At 41.6% G+C, this 27,185-nt stretch overlaps 1 protein-coding gene across 4 annotated transcripts in view; it reads right to left on the reverse strand.

The window, feature by feature from the left end:
• Nucleotides 1-370: 370 nt before the first annotated feature.
• The window catches only part of LOC116448664 (glypican-5-like), a 338,454-nt gene continuing 311,639 nt past the window's right edge, over nucleotides 371-27,185 (reverse strand). For 3 of the 4 annotated variants that reach the window (XM_032119434.1, XM_032119433.1, XM_032119431.1), the window contains one exon: nucleotides 371-8,833. In XM_032119434.1, the coding sequence (XP_031975325.1) occupies nucleotides 8,631-8,833 (203 nt within the window). In that variant the 3' untranslated portion in view covers nucleotides 371-8,630. Of the gene's footprint in view, nucleotides 8,834-9,505; nucleotides 9,684-27,185 lie in introns of all 4 variants that reach the window. The other variant, XM_032119432.1, reaches the window with a different exon arrangement.

Here is a 27,185-nt window from a genome sequence, read left to right on the forward strand (position 1 = left end):
AGAAGTCCTACCTGTTGTGAGAGGTGTGTGGCTTTTACCCAGGAGACCACTGCAAGTATTGCATCTCTTCAGGGGTATTGAGAGCTCCCAGGAGAGCAGGTACCTTTACACCTCACTGTGTTTATTCCAAGAAAGGAAGAAGAACAATAACATAGTTATGTGCTGAAGAAACAGACCTTTCCTTGCCAGACTGTGGCCAAAATACTAAGAGTTCCTCAGCAGTTCCCAAGGTCTGCATCCTTTAGTCAAAGCATCATCTGAACAGATTAAAAGATATTTAAAATTTTATAAGCTCTGTAACTTACATCACTGATGATGAAAATCATTCCGAGAAAAAGAACAGAAATTTTAATAGACAATGACAATTTCCTGCTGTATTGGAGTATTTATTGTTATTCCAAATCACAGTTCACTGTCCTTTACAAAGCACCCTGTTTACCTTTTCAAAGTAGCCTTGTTCGTCTTTTAAGACATTGTTTTCAGACTGTTTCTTTAAATTGCCTTTATTGTATTCAATGCTGAAAACAAACTGAAGAAAACTGACAAATTTATGCAATAAAAATATAAGCAGATATACTGCAAATAAAACACATGCTTGGGAAACAGAAATATGTATTAGAGCTTGAATACAGCTTAAGGCAAAACCAATCTATTTTGGAACTTAAAATACCCAAGATGCAACTAATGCAAGATACAAATGGAGCAGCCTATTAATTCCTGTAAAGTAAAATGAACTAAAACAGACTAGGAGGCCATAAACTAGTTATTTAAAAAGCTAAATGGCAAAGCACATATTTTACTAGAATTTCTATGCCAGTGTAGTGTAAACATTCATGCTGTGTTAGTTTGGATACCAAAGTACAGTAAGTAGTTGTATTATGCAACACAAACTGTAAGGTTTAGTGTTCTGGCTTCCATTTGTATTCCAATATGGCTCCATAGAATAAGTGGGATACAATAAACACTTTCTGTAGTATTGCTGCTCCAATAGCCTGCTCCCATTTGCAGCTGCAGGGTTTCGGGAGGAGGTTTCAACCCTGTTGCCTGTCCCTAATGCAAAAGCTCAATTAAGTCAGTAAAATGCATCTTCTCATTTTTTCAGTGAGCCCCCCACTGAATGCCTGCTTTCTTCACTGTTTTGTGGACTGGTCTACAGCTTTTGCCTATACATGGCTTTTCACCTGTGAGCCATAAACCTTAGCTTTTTTCCAGCCCCAAAACAGAACCAAAGGGTAGATGTGCTCTTCCATGACAACCAGGTAAACTCTGACTCTTGCACCAAACCCATCCCCACTCAGGGGGGGATCTGTGTCTTTGGGAGGCCTAACATCCTGCTTTGGTGTCCTTCCAAGTTGGATGTTTAGCACAATACAGAATAAAGTTTGTTTCTGCTTAGGAGGAAATTTCATTTCTTCTCTATAGAACACTGGGCTGCAGTAACTCAGGAATTTGTCATTTTGCTAATCTGGAAACTCCTGGGTAATTTACCTGGAACTGAATGCAAAGCCACACAAGCTTCAGCTGAGGCAGAACACGGCTGCTTGCCCTCTCTGCTGTGTAAGCTTCCCTGAAGACATCAAAGCCACCATCAGTCTTCTCCAACAAGTGTCTCTTAGTTTTTGAGACCAGTTTAGGATCCTGTTTTAACATGAAATAGGAAAATCAAACTTCATCTGCCTCAAAGCCTGATCTATATCAGCAGACCTCTGAGAAAGAATTTCTACCCTAGGAGACACTCACAGAATAAATAATCTCCTTGTAGCCCAGCTACAAGGTGTTGAACCAACTGCTTCTGGAAAAGGCCCCTGCTGTGCCCCTGGAAAGGGAAAATGCCAGAAGACTTGCGGCATCCCATATCTTCCAGATTTGTTTTTTCAGGCATGACATACTGTCTGATCAGTGGCTGGGACAATGCAAAACTTAAGAAAATTTTGTAATCTCTGCAGTTACTCTTGATTTTCTGTACCTGCAAAATGATGGGCAGGAATTGCCATTCTTGGGCTAGATACGTAGGTCTGGGTAAATTTACATTGTTAAACTGAAATCAAAGGAACTGCACTGATTAATAGGAGCTGAAAAGTCTGTTCCAACAATTCATACCTCCAGAAAAGTCTCTTATTTTTTGATTTCTCAATTTTGTATTTGTGGAGAGTATAAACATTTTTTTCAATTTCCTTTTTAGAAAAATCAAATTATTTTTCTCAATATTCTGTGCATTTAAATAGAAAATTACTATTTACCTAGAAGCTTCCTTACAAGATTGAAGCAATCTGGTTTAATTTCCACAAGTTTAACCCAGTGTCCTCAACACTCCAGCACAGCAGGGCTTTTGATAGCCTGATTAGTAAAACTTCTGAACTGTATATGCATATACAGAAATACAAAAATTACACTAGTATTGATATTCTTGAAGTTTTACTGCTTTCCTTTTTCACTACTGATTAAAACAGGCTACAAATCTGGGATACTGTACTTAATTATGGGAAAGTGGTATCAGACTTCTTCCATTTTAACTGCATTTAAAATGTCAGTAACTATTTTAGGTGCAATAGCCTAAAAGCCTAGCCCAGCTCATAAACCAGAAGATGTATGAAAATGTGCTTTTGCATTCCCTTGAAAAGTAATTTTTACAACTGTGTATTTGCAAGGAGTTCACAAAACCAGCAGTGCATTTATTTTTCAAATGAAATGTCCATAGCCTGTAGTATAATTCAAACAGGTGCTAATTAGGTGTACAGAAAGGCCACCGAGGATAATTTATATATCCCCTGCAAGAGAAAAAATCCCTGAATAAATATTAATTGCTTACACTATGCAACTAATTATTTTCAGGATGGCACTAAATTAACTGCAAATATTATAATTACAAAGTACTGGGTAATTTACTAAAGATTAATTGAAATTATTAAGTGCAAACAGCATAATTTTGCAAGGTGGTAATAGTACTTTCTGCATGGAAAAAAAGAGACCAACGTGGCTGTTAGCAGCTATTTAATGAAGTACTTCAAGCACATCGTGAGACCATCAGTGGCCTTTGATGTGCCCTTCTCCTGAAAGGGTATTACAGGATTTCCACTGGGGGAAATCATTGTAGTGTTGATAATGACCAGAATGCCTAAACCAGTTTATTTCAAGGACTGAGTTTGATCTCAGTGACATGGAGTGACACAAAAATATTGCATCATGGTCTGTGTCCAGCAGCCTCTTCTGAAAGCTGCAGCAACTGCAGCTGCTTCCTGAGTAAGGACTGAAGCAGTTGCAGTTGGAATGCATTCCTTGCAAACAGCAAAAGGACATCCACTGCAAGCAAGATACTTGGAAATATTACTATGCAATAGTTTTAATTCACTTGCTGAATTCAGTACCAGCTTCCTGCATGCACGCTTCTTACTGTGCTGTATGAAGGTGGAATGGTGATAAACCTGGAGAAGGGAGAGGGACTTGAAAAATTGTTCTAGTCCATGAGTGGTTTGTTTCCTAGGAGTATCCTCTGTTTTAAGTCCAGGATCTTTTTCTGAATTTATTCTCTATTTATTACCATCTCTCGGCCAGTATTTTTTTTTTTTTTGGTGGCTTAATATTTAATACAATTCAAATGTAGTTATTTAGAGAGTGACAGTGGAAAACAGAAGATAATTCAGTATTGAGAATAATTCTAGACTTCTGAGGCAATGGAAGACATAACTGTGTTCTTTTTGATTCTGACATTGACTGTAAGATGTTTCACTTTTCACTGACACATATGCCATATGTCATTACAAGAAGCACCGAAAGTAGTAAAATGCTATAAATGAAAATAAATGCTTTGTACTTATGGCCAGTTGTAACCTTAAGCACTTACAAAGCTGTGATGCTCAATGTGCAAGATAGGGAATGTCTCCTACAGAGCTAAACTTGAGCACGTGAGGAGACATGAGGAAAGCATTGTACATCAACTGATTTCCACTTAAAAATGGGTAGACTGTTTATTGATTTCCAATAAAAAGCTGAAATCCCTCTGACACCACGCTAGCTAGGAAATTTTGACTGTAAACTGTTCAATGTGAAGGGTTCCATTCAGGAACGTAGGAACTTTCTGGATTTTTTGTCCTACTCAGTATCTCACTTCAATGTGTGCTTCATCTCCTTTCACTTAAACAGACCTTGCCTAAACCTAATAATGTGCAATACTGAATATCTCAGTAAATATGGGCAAAAAGGCTTGACTAACATGAAAATCAAATCTGTGCACAACATCCTTTGGGACAACATTGAGAGGACTCATACAGGATTAGAGAGTCAAATTTAAAATTATTATATATGTTGCAGTCTTGGTACCAAAAGGGAATAGAGCTGTTTTAAATACAGATCTGATTTAAGAGATCAGAGAGATGTGAATCTCACAGCCAGATACCCATGCACAGAGCTTCTAAAGTCAATGCAGCTGGACAGTATTATTTGTGTTCCCTTATCAAGCTCTGACAGACATTTTTACCTCAAAAGGTTCATTACTGAGAGATCAGAATCACAGTTCCTTATGCAATGACAAAGTTGCACTAGAAGCCAGGGCACAGCACTGGCAATATGCAAGCCAGAAAAAAGTGCGAGAGGCCAGACTGTGTAAAGCATCTAAACTGCAAAAAAAGTCCAATTCCTAGCAGGTGGCTGTGAAGTTGTCTGAAAGTGCAGTCTCTTGATTCTCTGCTGCTCTTTGCCTGGCCAGTCTCCAAGAGATGATTTGGAGAGGTGTAAAAGCTGCTTGAAATTAGCTGAGAACATTGGGCTCAGGGCCCCAGAGAAGCCAGCTGGAGGCTGCCAGGCCCTGGCACCCTGCAGCCACACACGCCTCTGCCCACCCACACTCACCCTTTCCCTGGTGCTTTCGTAGCCAGGAAGGGGACTGGGGACACACAGACATCCTGAGCCTCCTACAGGAACACACAGCCTGAAGAGCAGTGAAACACTAAGAACTGACACTATCCCCATGGCAGCTTTGTCTTATTTGGTAAAAAGCCTGCATCACTACCAACAGAAAATTGTACATTGATTTTACTCACAAATGTGTAACAGCAGTTACTTTCCAATGCTGGCATTCACAAAAGTGGGCACAGCAAAATATTCAAAGAAAGTCATAGCAAAACAATAAACAATCAGAAAGCAGTGGCTAAATACAATTCATAACTGTTAGGCAAGGCTACAGCAATGCTCTTAGACTGGTACCTTATTTTACACTGAGATTACATACACAAGTTCCAAAGTATTTTGAATGTAGACATTTGTAATTACATTGTAATTACAGTGTCCTGGATAACAAATTAAGACTTTGTAAAACAGGTATCTTTTTCATCTGAAAATGAATGCTTCCTTTATCTGACACAGCCAATTGGTTTTGCCTTTGCTGGTATAGATGGTTTGCTTGATGGAAAACATTCTTTTTTGTATATGTAAATGCAACTGATCCTGAGGAAAAAAAGTATCATAAACCACCAGTAAAAATAAAATGCACTGCCTTTTAAAATGGCACCATTTTTGATGCTCATTGTGAACATATTTCACGCTGATTTGACCAGAACTCTTCTTACAGTGTACAAGTGGTTTTGCATGAAAATGTATTAACTGATGTAGAGCCCTCTTGCCTCATTCTGCAACAGTTTTTGTCTATCAAAATATTGGTTGAATCCAATGAAATGAGTTGATTCTATCTCACCCCATGATTTGGACTTGTTGTGTTTTGTTACAGAAATTTTTAAAGGGCTGTCTTGTTTAGTTTGAGAGATGAATACAAATATTTGCTGAGCAGTCCCCAAATTCCAACACTTGATTTTTCAGAGGTTTCTGTTTGGAAGAATTATGACATTTAGCAACAACAAATAACCCCCCGGGTGAATTATTGCATACTTGCCTCCTGCAGGGCATCTGCAGCTCCCTCTGCTACAGCTGAACATGCGGCTGGCGGGATTGCTGCTAAAACCTTTTACAGAACAGACCTCAGAAACACACCTGGCTCTGGGCCTTCAAGTTCCCTCTCTGCAGGTGAGAAAAATCTGAAATCTCCAAACTGCACAGCTGACATCTGGCAGGATCAGAGCCCAGCCCTGAAACCTCTATCCATAGGAATCCCGACGGAGACTTCAGTGTGTGGACTGGATGCACTTGCCTGAATGATGACAAAGCATTGTTAAGCGTGAGAACACTAAATCAGGAGTCAGGCTGCCAAGCATCAGACATGAATTGCTCCAGTGAAGCCAGAGTGATTGGTGTGAGCTGAGGGGCAGGTGGTGAGTGTGAGCACCCAGTGTACGTTTCTGTGTGTGCGCACAGAGCTGCCTGTCTGACGCAGCCATCAGAGTGCAGGATTCTCTAAGACTGCCAGGCATTACAGAGTCCTTCCACTGTACAAATGACAGGACCTGCACACCTCCTCAGGTAAAACAGCACTTTTCCAAAGGGCACTGAAAATGAATACAAGAAGCAGCATTTTTAATTATGGTTTCATAGATTGGTGCAGCTTACAAACCCTGGAAAACACAGGACAGCCATTTAAATACTTGTGGGAAAACCGATTTTCACTGATCGGACTGGGAAGCACTCCTTAGGGATATTAATATCCTTACCATTGTGAAAAATCAGATTTAAAATATAAAATACTTGATATTAATGTAAGTATCTCCTTATCTCCCTGTTTCAACATTAAGATTGAATTATCTTTTAGAAAACTTAGCTGCTGTCACTTTAGAGACGCTGCCTTTGCAGCTGGGTGAGTCCGTAGCTCTGATCATACCTTTATGTCGTAAATATGATCTAGGAGCCAAAACTGGAAATTAAACTCAAGCCCCACCTTTGCAAACATAATTAGACATGTTCACTAATAGTTGTCTGGAAATGTGCAAGTGTAGTGAGCCTTTGTTCACTTACTGTCTGCTTGTTCTGGGCTCTTGTCACCTCCTGTGTGATGACATCCAGCAGTAATACTGGCCCATGGCACCTTCTTTGAGTCAGGCTTTTAAAATCAAAGCTGCCAATAAAATGCCTGAAGCTGGTTAGTGAGATACAGGGCTCTTCTTTTGAGTAATCTCAGTGACTGTGTAACGCCAAGTATCAAAGAGATGTTTTACAAAAAACCAAAGTCAAGTGTTTTACATTAAATCTTACAAAACTGTACATAATAATAGTCTGCAACATGAAAATGGCCATTAAACAGTTGTAATAGTTATGAAATGTAGTAAATATAACAATTCTAATGTTTCATATATTTATCATATTAATCACTGTATTCATACAGTTGTGTTTGTACACATATATTCAATGGCACTGTAAACTGTTGTTGGAAAACACACATTAACTCTTAACCCATTAGAAGTTATTATAGTACTTTTTCATCCAAAAAGTTAAAATGCATCAATGTATCGTTGATTTAAAAAAAATAGCCTTGTAATATAATGCACATTTGACATTTTCTAGGGTAGCAATCAAGATGAAGCATAACAGAGAATGTTCTAGATTTCAGAATGTTTTACATTTACACCTAACGTGATACAAAATTTTAAACATTAAATGTAATTAAATAATACACAGTTTATGAAACAGTTGGTTTCAGAGATCCATAATGCACAAAATCACAAAATCTAGTTAGTGTCTAATGGGAGTGCCCAATAATTCATATCTCTGGGACCTTTATGGAAAACTTAAGTTGGTTTCTGTGTAACATCTCATAGGCAAAGTAAGTTTGAAGCGAATTATCTTTCTTTTTTTTTCTGTACAGAGCTGCATTCAAGTGGATAAAACATTATTATGTTTATGTTTCCCTTTGCTGGACATTCATCCAATAAGCCTTGAGCATATGCTTAAGCATCTGGTAATGACATTTTGTGGGGCAGGGAAACTCACTATCTATGTCCCTCAGTAAACAAAGTGGTTCTATTTTTTTCCACAGTTAAGGCAACTATACTGATATATTAGACACACCACATGTTTTTATGTTGCTTCCTACAATCTAAACAGTAAGAGCGAAAAGAAGTTTCAAACATGCTTTGATCTTCTTGACCGCTCAGGAATTTGATCAGGCTGGTAGAGAGCACTTCACTGTACAGGGGAGCAACCTGGTACCTGCTCTGGTGGGAGGTGTCCCTGCCCATGGCAGGGGGGTTGGGACTAGCTGAACTTTAAGGTCTATTCCAACCCCATAACATTCTATGATTCTATGAACTGTAGCACAGCTTGTTAGCTGTTCACTAAAAAAACCAAAGTATGGATTGCCTTGAATTTGAAGAGTGACCATTCATATAACTTATCAGAAAAACTAAACAAATAAACAACAGCCAGTCAGATTCTAGCAAATGAAATTGATAAAAACAGTTAACACACACATACACAATTTCTGTGTTTTCAATTATTTCTACCCCATAACTTAAGCTATTCAGACCCTTGTGATCATCCTTGCTGTACCTTGGATGGGCTTTGCCAAAGGCTATCTTCAGACATTGTTAAGTGATGACACTTGGTATCTGCCAACTCCAGCATATCACTTCTTATTTATTCTAACATATCACATCAGTGAGAGAGCCATTTCCATTTGTTTCCAGTCAGGTAAGGCTGCAGGTATAAATGACAGTGAACAGGAGCACTAGCACAGCATCTGCAGGGCAATACAGCTACAGGGGACAGTGCCACAGAACTGCTAGTGCTGCCAGAACAGCAAGGGAGGGACTCAGGGCTGGACTGCTCCCATTTCCAGTTACACTGTGTTTGGAGGATGACTTGACAGTGCTTGTGGTGGTTGTGGTGTCAATCTTTTTCACGGTTGGTTTTGGTTCATTTCTGTTTTCTGGATGGGTTTTCTTGTCCTTGAGTATATCTGAAAACATGAAAGTAAACATGAGATTAATCACACATCTTTTAAATAGAGCTTTAAGTTCTTTCCATTGTTGTACACTCACACTGAGTAACTGAAACATGTATGGAGACTGATGAGGCACTTGCACTAATGTTTTAGTTGGGCTCAGCATGGCTACTCTGTCCTCAGCACCCACTGTTCCACACAAAAAGCCTTCTCTGCCTGCCTGGCTCCCCTTGGCTACTTGCAGACACAGCCTGAGCAGAATAATAGGTATTCTGCATTGCAGTGGCTGGGCTCAGAACATGATCTTCTCTCACAGAAAGCACCTTCAGTTTCACCTGGGATGGGAACCAGCTCATGCTTTAAAACACGGTTTTAGGATTGAGTGATTTTGTAACATGTCACAGTGAAACACCCTTCAGGTTGGTGGTTTGCTGCAGGAGATTGGATATTGACTTAATAGAATCTCAGACTGGTTTGGGTTGGAAGGGACCTAAAAGACCACCTTGTTCCACTGCTCCATGGGCAGGAACACCTTACACTATCCTAGGCTGCTCCAAGCCCTGCCCAACCTGGTCTTGAACACTTTCATGGATGGGGCATCCACAGCTTCTCTGGGCAACCTATGCCAGGGCCTCTCCACCCTCTGAGTAAAGAACTTCTTCCAAGTATCTAAACTAAATCTCTCACCTTTTCATGTAAAATCATTACCCCTTGTCCTTTTCAGTGTCTCCTGTGTAAAGGGTCACTCTCCCTCCTTTTTTTGTCTCCTTTAAGCACTGGAAGGCTTCTCCCTTCAGATGCATTTTGAGGCAATTCCATGTATTTTTATATAAAGAATTGGATTCCGAAGAAAGTAGGAGTAGCTCTTTATTGCAAAAACATGGATTTTTTTAAAAGAGAGAAAATAATAAATCTTTGGTTATGAAGACATTTCCAAGCCATTTGCAAATATTACTGAGACCATATTGCCCTTAAACCCTCTCACTGGCATTGTGGAGAAAAAACCAACCAACCAACCAACCAACCAACCAACCAGACTATTTCACCTGCTGAAGGGATGATGATTTTATAGTCAATCTGTAAAAGCATACCTGAGTGCTTGGAAAGAAAAAATGCCTACCTGGAAGAATTTATAATTAACAATAAACATTCAGGTCCAAGTTTAAAGGATTTGCGATACTAATGAATGCAGTGCACATAAAAAAGAAAGCAAAAGGCATAGATTTGTAATGCAGATGAAACAGCAGTCCAATCTTAAAATGAAAACTCTGAATCACAGAAGCAAGTTCCTGGCAGAAACTGGAAAGATGGAAAGTATTCCAGAAATGTAAATGCAATCTGAGATCATTGTCTGCACGTCAGTAGTTCTGAACAACCATCAATAAATTCACTTGATACTAAAAATGAGCTATTGTATTGGGAAAGCACACATTGTTCTTTTGCCAGAATAAACTGTAAGAGAAATACAATGAATTCCTCCATTTTACCATAATATCAACATTAATCCTGGAGGAACGTGTGATTCCTACACCTGACTCAAGAGTGACTGCAGTGAAGGGACACCAGCTGGCAAGGAATACTTTGGGGAAAGGGTAGTCTGACATTGTGCTCAAAATTCCTTATGGCAAAGTGCAGGCATATCTCCTCTTTGATTCCAACTTGCAATGGAGCTCACAGAAAGGAGGGGGAGAAAAAGCATGCTCTAAATGTTTAGAAAATATCAGTATTCTGAGGACATTTAAAGAAAAATGGACAACCTTCAGACTGTCATTAAAGTAAATTAAGAATAAATCATGGAAATAGGTGTGTTCTGACACTGCCTAGAGTCCTTTCCATCACTGTCACTCTCCTTTGCAACTGCAGTAAAGGCACTATTTCTCTGCTGCCTCTTATATCAACCCAGCCTGCTGACTTCAGCTCTCTGGGGCCAGCTGATTAAATTAAGACCTCACTCAGGTAAATCTATTCCCCTCTTTCAGCTGGCCATGTCCAGCATTGTAACTTGATTGGCGTCTATAAATCGGGCAGACTGAAATGTATTAATTCGTTTATTTCCTAACTATTGACTTAACCAAAAATCTAAGGTAAGATTTAATGATATCAGAGAGACTGCTGGTTTTTAAAAGCTTTCCTCTCAGTGAGTGCTTAATGCACTACATAACAAGCGTTAAATAATACATTAGAAAATTCTGCCTTCATCCTTTCCAGGGGAAGGACTACATTCTGAATTCTCTCTCTGTCTTCACAGCAGAGGATCTTCTGATGCTATTCATAGCCAATTCTAATTTGGGATCTAATTGTGCAAAATTGGCATTTTATTTAAAATGCTCTGTTTTCTCCTTTCTAAAAAATAAACAAAAATAGCTTAACTTTCAATTCCGTTCAAAATCGTTTTCAATCCTGTATTTAGTTTTTAAGGCACAAATTTCAGCAGTATAAAGATTTCATGTTTTATTACAGTTTCCTCAGAGTTCCTGTTGCTTACTCACTCCATGATTTTGGCTGAGAGACTCTGAGTTAAATGAGTTTTTCCTCTTAAATCTTTTTTCTCTGAGTCAGAGATGGTTATGTTCAGTCTACTACTGACATTCAAAAGGCAAAAAGTACTGATCATGCTAGGAAAGAAAAAAGTGTTAGTGTGAAGACTAGCACAGAAATGAAACTTCAGTCTCAACACAGAAAAACCCAGATGTTCAGCACCCATGAATCCAGCCTCCAGAGCATGACTTCATAAAACCAACCAACCAAACCCCACAGCTTTGGTTTGTTCTCCTATTTACCTTCTGCGTTTTAAAGGCTTTATGGTTCCCAACTAGAAGCTTTCGCCATTGCTAGAAACTTCCTTTCACCATCAGTCCCTCTCTCCTTTCCAGAAATGGAGTGGTTAAACTCTCTGAAGGCTTCAGTTAACCTCAGCCTGACAATGTGATGACCTTTGGACACTGGCATATAAATATTGTTCTATGCTGTTTATTTACCACTGCACCACGATGGTGATACAGCCACTGCAGTAGCTACTGTGCTGTTCCCTCATCCAGGCTCTCAGTGAGAATATTCAAATCCTGCCAAAACGGGTGCTTAGTGAAGGCAGCTGACTGCCAAAGCAGCCTTTCTGAGCAGCCTTTCGGGACTCTTGCTGAGGACAGGGTCTGCTGGGGTCAGTGAAGATGGCTCAGAGTTTCCTCCAGGCCCCGTGATTACAGCTCAGTTAGTCCAGGGGATTGAGTCCACTTCCTTAGCTGAACTCTTATCTGTGTTAACTGCTGCTAAATTCACATCTTGACAGTACAAACAAAACACATAAAGAAAATGACTTGACCTCGCTGTTTAGAGCATACAGGATTATCTTCACCTCCGAGATGTAACCGCAGATTGCTGCTCAGTAATGCATGTGCCACTCCGATGGCACCGAGCTACTCATAAATACTTCTATGGATCAATACTGTTCCTCAGAGAGACCAGCCTAGGATGACAGGGAGAACCAAAACTGTCACTGACATCTAATTTAGGAACAGGAAACCTCCCCTATAGTGAGGTCTGATTACGCCTTTCAAATGCATTCAGTGAATCGTATGTTGAAGTACACCTTAACTGGAGTCAGTAAAGATACCGGGGCAAAACAATGCAATTATGATTTTTTTATGCTATTACCGGGTCATCAGACAGAAGTTAAAGTCATACTGGCACCCAAGCTGTCAGTTCCCCCTTCCTAGGCCAAATGATTTGCAGTTTGCTACTGCTAGGGATTGTCAAAGATAAAACTATTTATTGGTGTATTTGCATGCTATTGCTCTCTAGTGAGCGCTATCAGCATGGTCTGCTTTAATCTGTTCATTACTGTCCTGCCAAGGGATGAACTCATTCAGCTACTTGATAGAAACCTCCTTCCTTTTTTGTCGTTCTCTTTGATCTGATTTGAGCTCAGTCCTTTCTCTGTGATTGTAAATGACTGGACCTCTGCTCGTCAGGCACTACACTTGTGACTGCCCAACAGCCTGCGTGCCTCTGAGGCTACAGATCCTCTCACCAGACAGGGGTACAGCCCCTGTGAGGGGATGCTGAATAAAAACAAAGCAGAGAGATTTGCCAGACCAGTCCTGTAAATGTTAATTACAGCAGCCTGGTTTCTAATGGAGTGGGGCACTGACAGCAGAGAATCCGTGCTCATCAATCCACCGTGCCCTTAACAAAGTGGGGATTCTGGACACATTTCCATCAGTTTTAACCATGAGCTGCTAGAGAGAACTTTCAACCCAGCTATTTCGGGAGACAAAAGAAGTAGAGATTGTTTATTTCTGCTTTCCCCACATTAATTACATCAAGTCAGACCTGTCCATTTCTTTCCAGACTTTCATGCAAACACTGTGCTTTGAGAAGACAGACTGTCAGCATCTACGATAGCAAATTAATGCCTTGGTTTTGAATGCCTCATCATGGATGTAATGACACTTATAATGCAGGTCTGAAGTGAACTGGTCAGCACCTGCAGTTACTCTCCACGTTAGAGCTCAGTTGTGTGATAAATTTCCCTTCGATCACGGGCTTGGGTTTGCCTGACAGCTTCATAAGAAAATTAAAGCTAGGTGCAACTTGGTGGAACAGGCTCTTAAATTACAGTAGATGCTGCAGTGTTATTATTAGCTTTTTATCACCTCGGGTAGCAAAAGCTGAAATTACTTTTACATATTCAAAGGAAGAAGCTCTGAAATTGCAAAACAATGCTGTCGCCATAAAATGTACCAACCATTTCCAAATAATCCATTATCCTGACATTAAGACCAGCACTAATTATTTCCAGTTACAGCTGCAGCAAACAAATGGAAACAGGAATGCTGTGGAAATGGGAATGTGAGAAGTCCTGAAGTATGATAACTTGTGATGCAATTCTCCAAATTCTGGAGTCTATTATTGTCATCTATATAATACCAGTCAGTAAAAGGTGGGTGTAATGTATGCTTTTTTGGAGCCAGAAGGAGGGAGCAATGAAAAGCTCTGCATCCTCCCATGTATGTACTGTTCTACCATTTTCTGTTTCAGCCTGAGAACGTGGTGTCTACAGAAGCCTTTGCCCCACACACCTTTTTATGGAAACCTGGTGTTAGGAGGAAAAAAAATCTTTAAGCAGAAAAAGGAAGAACTCCAGGAGTTTCAAGTGCATAGAGCACTCTCCCCACTGAACTCCTAAGTGGCATTAGGTTCAGGCCAGCCTTTCCAGAAGACCTGTGGGACAAGATTATGGGGGTAAGCTGATGTGTCCCAGTTTGATTTGGAGATCTTCCCATTTCTCTTTTTAAGAAGTTTCTCTTTTTTAAGGAATGAGTGGGGGGATAATCATAAATTGGGACCAGGATTATCTGTGTCTGGGTTTTAATTCTATATTAAGCTCTGTGTGATCTTTGGCAGGTCGCCTTTCCGTGTGAACCAGTGAGAGAACTACTTTATTTCCTGCACATTTTGTGCACTCTGGATGCAAACTCTTCCATCTGAGAGCCATACCCACTCTCCTCAAGAAATAACATTGGCTGGAACTTTAAGGAACTCATTCAAATGCAATCAAGAAAAGGCAGGAACAACCATGAGACAGTTTGAGATGTCAGGTGCCTAGAAGCCACACGTACATGAAATGGCCAACTCCTTCCCCATTTCCCAAGCAATCTTTTAGTCCACATACATCTGAATGCAATATATATGTGTATAGAGAGAACAGGACATTATCTCATCTGTCCTGCTCTAAGGAAACCTGTCACTGTATGTGTTTGGCTTGTGATATACAGTGGCCATAGCAAACCTTGCACGATTTTCAGGAGCCACAACACAACTGTATTAGTTCTGGGGGTTAAAAAGTAAACCCGCACGTAGAACTGCCTCAGCTCCTGCCATGGTAAATGTCAAGCAGGAACAATCCATCTTTTTATTGGGAAGAAATAATCTAACCTAACAAAGCTCACGTGATTCAGAAGCACTTCCATTAATCAATCAGTCATTTGCAAGAAGAGGTCTTGTCATTTTGTTTTTATTAATATGGGACTTATTCAAATGGAGACAAGCTGAAAGTATAAGCTTAAAACATGCCAAACATCTTTTACATTTCCTGGAAACATCTGTTTTTAGTCTAGTCCTAGGCACATGTTTGTGGTTGCATGTTTATGCTTGTTTAGTTTGCCAGATACCTCATACGTAGTGCAGCACAGCTGACATGATATCCTGAAACACAGCATGGAAGTATCTGTAAAACATGATGTTCCCAGTAAATCTGTTGAACATTTGTTGTAACTTTCTTGTAATAAAAGAAACAACTAAAAAGCCCTGTGACAGCCTTCTGCCTTCACTGTATGGTGCAATTAATTAGCTAAGTTTAGAAATTGTGTACATGCCTCACTGGCAATATCAGGAAGACTGAGAGCGATCCTGATGCCGCATGCCTTGCATGCTCCAAACTCCTATTAAACTTAATGGGAGTTTGGGGGGATGCGAGGAATGCAGGGCTGACCTTTATGGTTAAAGATGAATGTGAGCTCCAGACTTCAAAGATTAGGTGCCCCTGCCAGTCTGGAGCGTGCAAGTGATCAGCACGCCAAGTGCTGAAGGCATCTGCTAAATATCACACCACAGCTCAAAGCTGTAATTAGGAAAAATATAAACTGGCTCGAGGAAGAAAAATATTAGTAATAATTGAAAATGCTTTGGCTTTTGCTTTTGTCCTGATGATCTCATTAGTTTTGGTTACAGAAACAGTTCTCACACTGGCTGACATGGGGCATGCTTTGTTTGTGCTCTCCTTCTACCCACATCTTTCCCGGTTAACTTTTATTGCTCAATACAAAGGTCAAATCGAAGGTTTAATTAAATTGTATGTGGGGAAACTATAAACTTATTTTGGAAGGGAGTACAAAAATATTTAAAGCCATCCCAACTCCTCTCCCCCAGACACTCCTTAATTTCTTGGGAAGAAAAGGAGCATGTGTTGTTGGCACTCTTTTCCTTAAGGAGAAACTGCACCTTTTCTGGCTTCAAAATTTACATGTTACAAATATCCAACCTTTTCATAACCTGCTAATTGTACTTGAAATTGAAATTTGTAATGAGGATTTTAATTTAGCTCTGCTGCTCTAAACACAAGAGAGCTCCATTTTGTAAAAAGCCTGGATATGATCTTATACTTCAGCAGTGTAAGTTCAACTTACAACCAGGATTGGAACTTACCTTAACCTTTGTTTAACTTTAAACAAAACTTGTAGCACCAAGATAAATACTATTACCCCACGTGCTGAAGTTAGGCACAGGTCTCTCAGCCTTCAGGTCTAGAACTGAAAACTCATACTGAAAACACTCACAGGTCCTACCTAAGCAGCATTTACAATTTCATCATGCCATGAGAAGACAATCACATAGCTTGAGAGTAAGGTCAGGTTTGAGCAGGCTACAACCTTTGTACAGCAACACAATCCCCAAGGAAGTTCAGTCTTCCATGTGCCAGGCCCGCTGCCCGAGCTGTGTTCATGCACCACTGAGATTCTCAACTCTCCCAGTCTAGGCTGTTGCCTAGCCATAGGGGCAGAAGGATTCTCTAGATCGTTCTCCATCTCCAAAAGCCCTGCACTGTTTGTGTTTCTGCAGCTGGCTGTGCACATGAGCCCTGGGGAGCTGTGCTGGAGGTGGAGGATGCTCTGCAGGTCTGCTCTCCTTGGCCAGACCTTGCCAGCACAGGCCTGTGGGATCACACCAAGTGGTAAGAGAGCAGAGAGGAATCTGCCAGCTGGGGCAGCAGCTCAGTTGTGCTCCCATGACAGATGATACCAGGCTCAGATCCTTCCTGTGAGTGATTTAGAAAGGGTGCTTGAACCCAGGTCTCTCATGCCCTGTCCAGTCAGAGGAGGTATATCTCAGCCTGAAGCAGGCTCTGCTTGAACTACCTGGGTCTACCCTGGAAGCAAACTGGCCTAAAATACACTGGAAAGAACTACTCAAATTAACTAACAGGTTGTCAGCCAAAAGAGAAGGGACAACAGAATCTGCTCTGTGCCACTGTATGAGGTCTGTTCATGCCTCCCCAAGAAGATGGCAGTGAGGGGCAGGAGCCCAGACTGCTCTCTGCTTAGGAAGCCAACCTCTCACATTACAGCATAAGCAGCTCTCATATCTGTAAGGAGCAAGCAGGAGAAAATAAGCCACTGCAGAACTCCCCTCCCACCAGAGATCTGGGACTCAGGGCAGAGCCCTTTTAGCTCAGCAGCTTTTAAAAGGAGGCAGGGAGAACTCAACACAGGCACTACAGGCAGCTCAGCCAAACCCGGAGTGAATAACTCACATCAACTTCCAGCATGGCAGGCACAGGAAAATAATCACAAGTATCTCTAAAAGATATCTGAAAGGGTCTTTTCACCCTGCAAGCAGGCTGCTCTCATCAGTCCTCATCCTTTAAAAGCCAGTCAAATTCCTCCAGTTATTCCCACTGCTCCCTTAGAAACTTGGGCAGATACAATTCCTGCTTTAAGATTCTGAAGTCCCCAGATCTCAATGGCAGCCGTGAGGGTTTAAAATGCTTCCTGTATTTGTCATTTCTTGAGCAGCCATAGAACCTTATCCTAAAAATCTTTTAAAGAGGTTCAAATAGGACGTAGTAATAATAATAGATGTTTAATTATAGAATAAACACTGAAATCACTTCAATCTACATAGCATCTGACTTCTTTTAATCTAGATTATTATCTCAGGGGGTCCGATGCTGGTCAGCATCTGTATGCCACAACCTTCCTAGAGAGAGCATCCTGCAAAGAACAACTCTTCCGGGGTGATGGCAGGCCTCCCTGGGCAGCAGGTGATTTCAGCAAGTGTAGCAACTACTCTGCTACAAGTGATATCAGCTCTTGTGATTCAGCTCTTTGTGAAATCACCCAAGTTGAACTCGGGGACAGAGAGACAGGAGCTTCATGTGGCAGTTCCACAAAGGTAGCCTTTATTGTCCAGCAGCCCCTGTGAAGAAAGGCCAGGGACAAAGGCTCTCTAGTCTGGGGCAGAAACAGGGGCTTTTTATGGGAAAGGCAGGGAATGGGGTAGAAACCAACTAGCCAACTGGGTACAAGCTATTGCCATATAGAAGCAAGGCAGGCTGGGGGTGGTTCACTTTGTCACCATGACCCAGAGGAAGGTTGCTTATCTCTGGGGAAAGTCTTTTTGCCCTCAGGCCTCTCTCCTCCAAGGGAGTGCAGAGGGCTCTTGTGCCAAGGGCTCACAGCCCTCCACAGATGATAAAAAGGATTACTTGTAATGCCAAACAGTAGTTCTAGTCCTTGTATCAATCAGTAGGAAATGTTTGTTTATTGAATCTTTCCAGTATTTAATTTCGCTCAGAACTGATATCAAAAGAAACTGTGGCAAGATACTATCCTGGATTAATCATTTTAGCCTGAACATCAGGAGTAGTACAGAAAAACATCATGGCATTAGGCTTGCTTCAGCACTGGTATGGGAAGCTTAAATTAGTCTTTTCTCCTGCTCTAGCCTGGCAACTCTTCAGCATTGCATAGCCTTTATTTCACATTGCTGGTTTATCCGGCCAGCCAGAACCCCAGCTCCATCACAGCTGACAGTTATTGACGGGGAGGATGATTAGAGCCATCACTCTGCTGAGGATCTGCAGCAGGAAGAACATGTTTCATGTGAAAATAACAAATGGCTTAAAAGCATTATCTTATTAGTAGCATGCAGTGAAACTGATGAACCCTTATCACAGTCAGCAGGATGATGAATACCCAAATCAACACAAATGGAAAGGACATATACAACCAGGGTAAAAAATAAACTTTTCTAGTAGAAAGTCTTACAAAATGAAGTCCCATCCATTAGGATATGCATAAGGCTATGTTCTGTCAGTGTTCAGACTGTGGGGCAAATTAAAGGAAGGAAATTCTTGTTTGGAGCTGGCAACGACCCCTTTCCCTGTTCTGTTTTTGTAAGGATGTGAACTGCTCCCTCCAATTTTCATGGAGTCACCTAAAGAAAAAGCACCAGACTTGAGTTTAACTAGTCTGCCAACACTGGTACATAACAGACTGAGGGCTACAGATCATCCCCCTTTTCTGCGTAACAGCACTGCTCAACTTTACATTGGCCAGGGTTCTCTCACTTGGCCAAAACGAAAAAACACTTCTGCCACTAGCCCACATGGGCTAAACCCTCCTCAAGGCATTATCTCCATCATGAGAATGGTAGAAACACCATTTGGAGAGTGATAAACCCTGCATTGGAACTCAAAGGTCTGGCTTCTCTCTACACTGATGTGCTCAAGCTTGACTGCCCAGGTGACACCAGTGACAAAGCCCATGGTCCTTCTGCAGGCACCTGTGAATGGATTCAGTGGCTCATGACAAGGGGCTTAGGGTGGTGGTGTGAAAAAGTACTTGTTTTTAAGGAGGAGGAAGCTGGACAGCATGCAAGCATCAGGGTGTTGCTGGAAGCATGTGGAGAGCAATGGGGACCCCAGATCAGGGAATTCAATGGACTTTGATGAACGTGAAGGACCATCTCTGCTGTTTCTATGCACAGAACTGGCATGAACATACATAGAGCACTTCTCAGGTGACTGAGCAGGCAGCTTGACTTCCGTTGTTTCCAGCCAGCCAAAGAAGCTCTGACAGGCACTCAGTCTGCTCTGAGGTATATCAGTTACTGCCATTTCTTTCTGTCACAGGAGCTCCAATAAAGGGAAAAACCCACTGGAAGTTCATAAGATCTGACACTGTATGCTGTGATGGATCTGTTGGCACTGCTGTAGTCTATTATGCAAATACACATCAGTGGACTTCGTAAAACATAAATTATGTAAACACCCATTTAGAGACTTTTCAAAATGCAGATTACTTGCCTGATGTTTGGAGACAATAATTAAGATCTCTGATGTGAACCTGTACTCGGGATTGCTGTGCAAGTCAGGCCAGCCTGTGGATGTCTAGGCCGAGCAAACCTTATTTCACATGCAGATTCCATCTTGGTAAGAAGAGATTTGCAGTCAAAGCTGACTGTGTCATAATCTACTTAAGCCACATTTCACTGACACCACAGGTTATAAGAGATCCTTGAATTTACTGTTGCAGAAGGGCTCCATAACATCCCATCTGGAATTCAGGTATATACTTGTTCATTCAGGATTACAAAGGATCTTCTTTTTTAATTAAGAATTTGATTTTTCTTTGATGTACGCCAAACATCCACACGCCTGCATGATGGCAGGTGGCTCGTCCTTCTGTGGGGGCAAGGGTTTGAGTGCTGGTTCTCCACCCCTCCAATCTGCTCCTGGCCCTGGGTGAGACCTGAGTCATAACCAGCACAGACAAACAGGACTTTGGGCTAGACCACGAGCCCAGGTCACAGGTTTGGCACAGTAGATAGAGGTCTACTCCTCAGGGCTCCCATTCAGGAACCAGGTCAAGCAGTGTTGTGGTTTAACCCCAGTTGGCAGCTAAGTACCCCAACTGGGGTTAAACCATGTAGTACCCAGAATCAGCTGCTGGCTCAGTCCCCTGCCCCGTCTTTGAGGGCAGGAGAACCAGAAAAAGCAAACCTAACAATAATTGTAATGAAAAGGAGAGAGGAATAAAACCCAAGACAAGTCAGTGATGCACTACACAGTTGCTCCCCATCTGCTGGCCAATGCCCAGCCCGTCCCTGAGCAGTGACTGATGCCTCCTGGCCACCTCCTCCCAGTTTATATACTGGGCATGTGGCATGGAATACCCCTTTGGCCAGTTCAGGTCAGGTGTCCTGGCCATGCTCTCTCCCAGCTCCCTCTGCATTTCCTCACTGGCAGAGCATGGGAAACAGAGAAGTCCTTGACTCAGGGTAAGCTCTGTTTAACGACAATCAAAACATCAGTGTCTTATCAACATTATTCTCATACTGAATTCAAAACACAGCACTGTACCAGCTACTAAGATGAAAATTAACTCTATCCCATCTGAAAACTGGACAAGCAGTTGGATTTTTTTTTTCCCAGAGAACACTAAGCATCTTGGATTGGTCTCAGTAGGCCCATTCCTGTCATCTGACATCTTACAAAAATCTAGGCCAAGTAATATATTCTTTGCTGGAAAAGAAAACATCATAGACTGTGTACTTGGGTAAAGAATTTGGAGAAACTAGGTTTCAGGAATAGTAAACTGAGCATCTGTTGGACTTCATTAAATTCTTATTTAACTTGAGTTGAGATCAGTGAAATTAACCTTCATACCTCAACTGTGCTCCTCCTGCTTGAAGCAGCTGAATCAAAGCAGCTTACCAAGGGCATCTTTCTGCTTTATAACTTCAAAGACCATTTATTCAGAGATAGCATGTGAGGATCATATAATTGGAGACAGCTGATGGAGAAAGCGCTGCAAACTGAGGTATCCAGGAAAAATACCTAATTTAAGGACAGATTAGAGATCTGAAACACAGGTTCATAAAGACTGGTGTGTTACAAAGCAGAGGTAACGATTTCCCAGACAGGCAGAGACAGTACAAGGTGAATGGAAGAGTCTTTCTATCCACTGTTGCTGAGTAGTATTCCCTGAGCCGTGAACTATAAAAAGAAAAGGAGCTTAGAAGGTGATTTGCAACCATTCAGTTTTCTTTACTGGCCTGTGTAGGCTCTTCAGGACATGGACAACCATTTCTGTGCACCTACAGTAGCCAAGGTCAGGATCTTGACTGGGGCATTCCTGCACTACTGTCAAATTAAAAATGGGAAAATACAAACAGTGATAATTAAAGGACAGTAAAGAACAACAGTGGATACTTTAAAATTCAATTAAACCCCAACATTTACTGGTATCCAGAACAGTTACCAAGTTACCAGCCATCCATAAGGCTGCCATCAAACCCTAAACTAGAAACCCCACAGATATACAGCCCTCTAGTTACAAATTCAGATTAGAACCATTCAAAACAATTAGAAGAGACAGAACTAATCATTTCACTGAATCTTCTCCAACTGACCAACTGTGTATCCAAGTGCTGGGATGTGCACTGAATGACATCCCTCTATCACTGACCGGGTACACTCAAGAAGTACAGGCTCCTGACATCTCCAAAGCTGAAAGCAAGTCAAGGCTGCTGTAACAGGAAACAGAAGTACTCCTGTGATGTGTCACCCAGCCGTAAGAACCTCTCAGTTCTGCCATGGCTATTCCAAAAAGCAGAAGATACTGTGAGATGAGACCTTGCAACACTCAGAGCATTTATTTCTAGACAGGGAGTGGGAGAAGAGAAGGCAGGAGAAGATAAAATCTTGTATCTGTTTCTCTGCAACAAATTGTTGTACCTCACTGAATATCAAAAGACAGTTTAGTTCTGCCATTGATAGTAAATGAAAAAAATTGCTGTGGAGTGACAGTGGTCACGCAACTCTATGCAACTTTAATGGAACTAATGTCACAGTTTCCTTTTAAAATACCAAGCCTTGTTTGTGCAAGGATTACTGTAGTATCATCCCTTAGGAGCAAAAAAATTCCTTGTACATGGGCTGATGCACAATCTCTTCCCCACCCCACATTTCCACCAGTTTCCATTAAAAAATTAGAAGCAAACTGCTTGACTTATGAGTTACAATCCTTACACCAATGTGCGCTTGAAACTCAGCTGGGAGAAATGCCTGAAGTTTGCTCTGGACTTTACTCTCACTATCCAGTTACACAGGGATCCTTTTTGGTAATAGGTTTTGCTTAAAACTGTCAGAGAGAAATAATTTTACCAAACTGTCTCCAATTAGTGTGGCAGAGCATGGGCAGGCATAGAAGAAGTGGCCCCACACAGCTCAACCAGGTGTCCCCCTGTTGAGCCAGACAGGAAAAGGAGAGGTACAGGATGGTGGGATGGGGCACATGGTGACAAACAGGAGAGCCAAACCTCTAATTGCACTGAAAGTGGCACAGATGTGAAGGGCCACAGGAAAGGCCCATCACCAGTGAAAGGGAGACGGGGAGAAATGTGATAAATGTCAGGGTGACAGAGGACACTACAAAACCTGAGGTATTAAATGCCTTCTCTGCTCTGGCTTCGCTAATAGGGCGATTGCTCAGGTTCCTGTGGCTCAGCCTGGGGAGTGAAGATTACCAGGGCAGAGGAAAATCAAATTAGGGACTGTGTGTTGGCAGTGGGATGAGGACCAGCGTTAGGGCTATGCAGGCAGCTGCCTATGGGATGCTGTGAAAACTCTCTCGGTGAAGGTTTTAAAACCCAGACGAGGCACACAGGGATGGGTTTGGCAGAGCTGACTTTGGCCTGGGACACTAATCCATCCTAGAGAAGCTTCTCCATCGCTGTTCTCAATCTTCCAGTGATCCATTCATTTTGATGAATCTAGTCCATGCAAAAAGCAAATGAAAACGAAGTATTCAATCAGTTTGTGACTAAATTTGTAACTATCTATAAAAACCAAGGGTAAACATCTTGTAAAAAGAATATACACTGGCAGCTATTGCTGATGAAGTGCTATCGATAGGCATTAAAGCTGCAAATGGCAAGGTGTTGGCAAAGTGAGAGGAATTGCTGCAGAAAGTAAAAAGCCAATCTGTATGATGAACAGAGTGTACATAAAGTACAACAAATTACCAGACACACAGCCATGAGAGCACAGAGGCATGGGAGCTGATTAAGAAGTCCTTGTGAAGAAATCTTGAAGGCTGGCCAGTTCCTCCTAATTCTCTGGCAGGCGTTGCAGCCGCTCAGCCAGTGAAAAGAGCACTGTCTGTGATGTGAGCACACGTAGTGTGTATTACAGGGAGATGATGGATGTGCAGTACCATGGCAAATGGCTGCTTGGAACTGCCATCCCCCTTTCAGAACAATCCTGCTTTTCAAAGCCTCAGTACTCTTGGCTAAATGCCAAAGAGGGAGACTTGAAAGGCCCAGCTCCTGAACTCCCCCGCGAGGAATACGCCGGGCGCGTGGCTGGATGTACTGTGCGTCACTGGCACCTCGAGTGTGTGACATTTGGAGGCTCTGCTGCTGGGGCTGTACTAAGGCTAAACACCTTACCCTGTACATTTGTAACCTGAGAGGGAGGTGATAGCCGTAAGACCTCAGAAGCCCAACAGCTGTTGATTTTCTTTAAACCCAGGAGCCTGATTTTTATTTATTTTTCACTTCCTGGGTTTTCTCAAGGCATTCCTTCTTCCTATTTCCTCCTAATTAAATACAATGGAGCCTTGCTCTTTAACCTACTAACTAGAGAAGAAACAAATGATTTTCTGGTCATCTCAAGAGCCATAGAATTGTTTAAACTGGAGAAGACCTTTAACATCACGAAGTCCAACCACTAACCCAGCACTGCCAAGTCTACCACTAAACTATGTCCCTAAGCTCTGGGGCAGGAGCTTGGACTAGATGACCTTTAACAAAGGTCCCTTCCAACCCAAGCTATTCTATGATTTTATGAAAATATGAATTATTTGAGTACTGTTAATAATGTTAATTATTGAGTACTGTTAATTATTGAGTACTGTTAATACTGCTAATAATGGCTTGTGCCAAGGAAAAATGGCACAAGCCATTTCACATTTGATGTAACTGAAAGATGAGCTTGGCTTAGAGTCACAAAGGGACTGATTAAGCTCAGGGCTTGTATTGGAAGACTATACTCTGCTCTACCAGTTCTCCAGGAAAACTTGAAGACAGCAAAATCACAAACATGACTAAATGTCTGATTTACCTGTCCATTTGAAAATTACTAGTGCTTTAATTTTTCCCTTTTCTGAGATGGTCTACTTTAAATGAAAGGTGAGTAGGCAGAGGTAGCCTGGTAAAAAATTCATTACTGTCTTTTTGCTTACCTATTGAAAAGGAAGACATCCCCCCCCCCAAAATGACAAACGTAACTGCTTTAATTGGGGATTCTAGGTGCAGCAGCAATGGAAGTAATAAAGCATGCATGAGATTTTGATTGTTGAACTTTCATCAACTTACTTCATCACTCTACAGTCAAAAATAACTGGAAATAGGTAATTGCAAACAACAGCCAAATGCTATTCCAAGGGCGTGTCTAAGTAATTGTCTTGTTTTCACACAAACTGAGTCTCTGTAACTCCCACTAAAATCAGGACCTTGAAATGCATCTCCAAGAAAATCCCCCTGTGGTGCTGTGGCGGGGCCAGGGAGCACAGCTGAGCAGTTTTCGCTGCCGTGCATCGCCAAAGCAAAGCAGCAGCAACTCCGTGCCCAGAAACGCTTCCCAGTGTGTTCCACTGCATCTTCTAACAGGGCACACACAGCAGCAAATGAACACCACTTGTTTCAGCCAGGTCAGTACCTGGGACAGCTTTCCTTGGAGAGCCCATCCTGCCCTCACCACAGACCATCTCACACTTTGCAGCTGCCAGAGTGTTAAACACAGATTAACATCAGCACTTAGGGACAGATGTGAATGGCAACGTTTTTACTCTGTGTGGAGTGGAACAAGAAGGGGATCGTGAAAGAGTGTGTGAGGATGGCATTAGGATGGGAGGGAAAGGTACAGCTGTTTTCTGCACCTTCCCAGTATGACCTGTATTTTGGACTAAACCAGCATGGCATCTTGCACATGCAGGTGGGGGGTTCTTCCACTTCTTTACATCCTCCTACAGCTACATCTGCCAGCCTGCTGCCAAGCACTGCTCACCAGTGTGTACAAGGAGAGTCAGGTCTACTCTTGCAGGGCTCTGAGCAACTAAGGTCAAAACATTTAGAGGTATAAAACACTTTCGCCTCAGGTGTTATTGTGCCCTTAGGTAGCCTTTAAAACCACAAAACCCCTTGTTTTTTTCAATAGTTCTGAAGCTGTGCTGCAAGTGTATTATGTGACTTCGGAAGGAACTGCCTGTAAAATGTGACAGAAAATGAATGCAACTAAACCCAAACAAACCCCTGCCTCACTCCCAGAAACACCTTATCTTTTACATCCTGGAATTCTTCAGTGGTTAAAGTCATACTTCAGCTGAATTTCCACTGTTTAGGTAAAATTTATGATGCAACAGCCAAGTGATTTATATTCTTGTTTGGAATGAGATTTCTAAATTCTGCTTTACTACAGATGTCAGCCTCTATACTATATTCTATCATTTGCCAGTGAAAGCTTTTCTTTAAAGCTAAGACGTTCAGATGAATCACATTTTCTTTGCATCTTTTTTAAACAAAAGGTTTCCTTGTCTCTGTAATTCCTACTCCCCATCCTCCAGTTTCTCTTGCTCTCAGTGTACAGAGAGAGACTGTGATATTTATTCCCTTACTTAACAATGAATAGTACAACATATCAGTGAAAGCCTTTCTGAAATCAATGAGACTTTTTATGGAGTGTGGTACTACTCATTGTGAGCAGGAGTGTTTCAGTTTGGCCTGAAGAAAGATCCAAGATGACATAAGCTGAAATGAATAGAGTTACTCACCACTACAATACATGTGTTAAAGAGACCTGGGCAGATGGAAAACCATTTCAGTAGCTGCCAAGTGTTTTGACTCCCTAAAGCAGGTAACAAGAGACCCTGTCAGTTCTTAAATCAAAGCATGACTGTCTTGACAGTAATTTCGGAATAATCAATGGAAGAAGTAACTTTTTACATTCTTATAAAGTCTTTAGTTCCGGAGTCTTAACAGATATTACAAACAGCAAATACGGCAGCACTCCTGGGAAGTATTATTCCCATTTTTCAGGTGCGGTAACAGACATGAAGTGGCTAAAATGATCCAGGTGGTGGTCACAGCAGAAACCTGCAACGGCCTTCAGAGTCAGCACTACACTTCCATCCTTCAATCCAGAAACTGATGCAGCCAAATGTCATTTCATTCCAAATGTGGCCATTTACTAAAAGGTAATTTACTGTATGTCCAAATCAATATCAAACTGTATGTAATGATACACTAGCTTTCAAGCCTGTTGCTCATAGCTCATGGTTCTTAGCCCACAAGAGCTGATGAGGGATTGGATTGTCTTTGTTCTGTTGGTACAGTCTGATCTAACACTGGGGCTCCAGGAGTATCTGGAACAGGATCATTCATTTATTGTAATTAGCTAGGGTGTACCATAACTGAATGCCTGTCCTTGCTGAAAACAAGATGGGCATCAAAAATAAAAAATGCGGAATGAAAAATAAACAGTGATAATCAGATGTGATGACAGAAGTACACAACAGCTGCTGCTCTTGTGAGGTGCAGTGAAGTACAAGCTGGAAGTATCAAAGGCAGAGTTACAATGGAGAAAGCTGTCAGCAAACAGACATGAAACAGTGAAAGATGAAATAGCTTTCCCCAAATCATGCAGCATACTAGAAGTTTCACATGTGATGTGATACAAATTATCACATGTGAGATTATCACATTATACAGTGAAGGTGCAGTAAGTTCAGTATTTCTCTGTGTGTAT

The sequence above is a fragment of the Corvus moneduloides genome, chromosome 10, assembly GCF_009650955.1.
Source record: "Corvus moneduloides isolate bCorMon1 chromosome 10, bCorMon1.pri, whole genome shotgun sequence".
NCBI classification, from domain to species: Eukaryota; Metazoa; Chordata; class Aves; order Passeriformes; family Corvidae; genus Corvus; species Corvus moneduloides.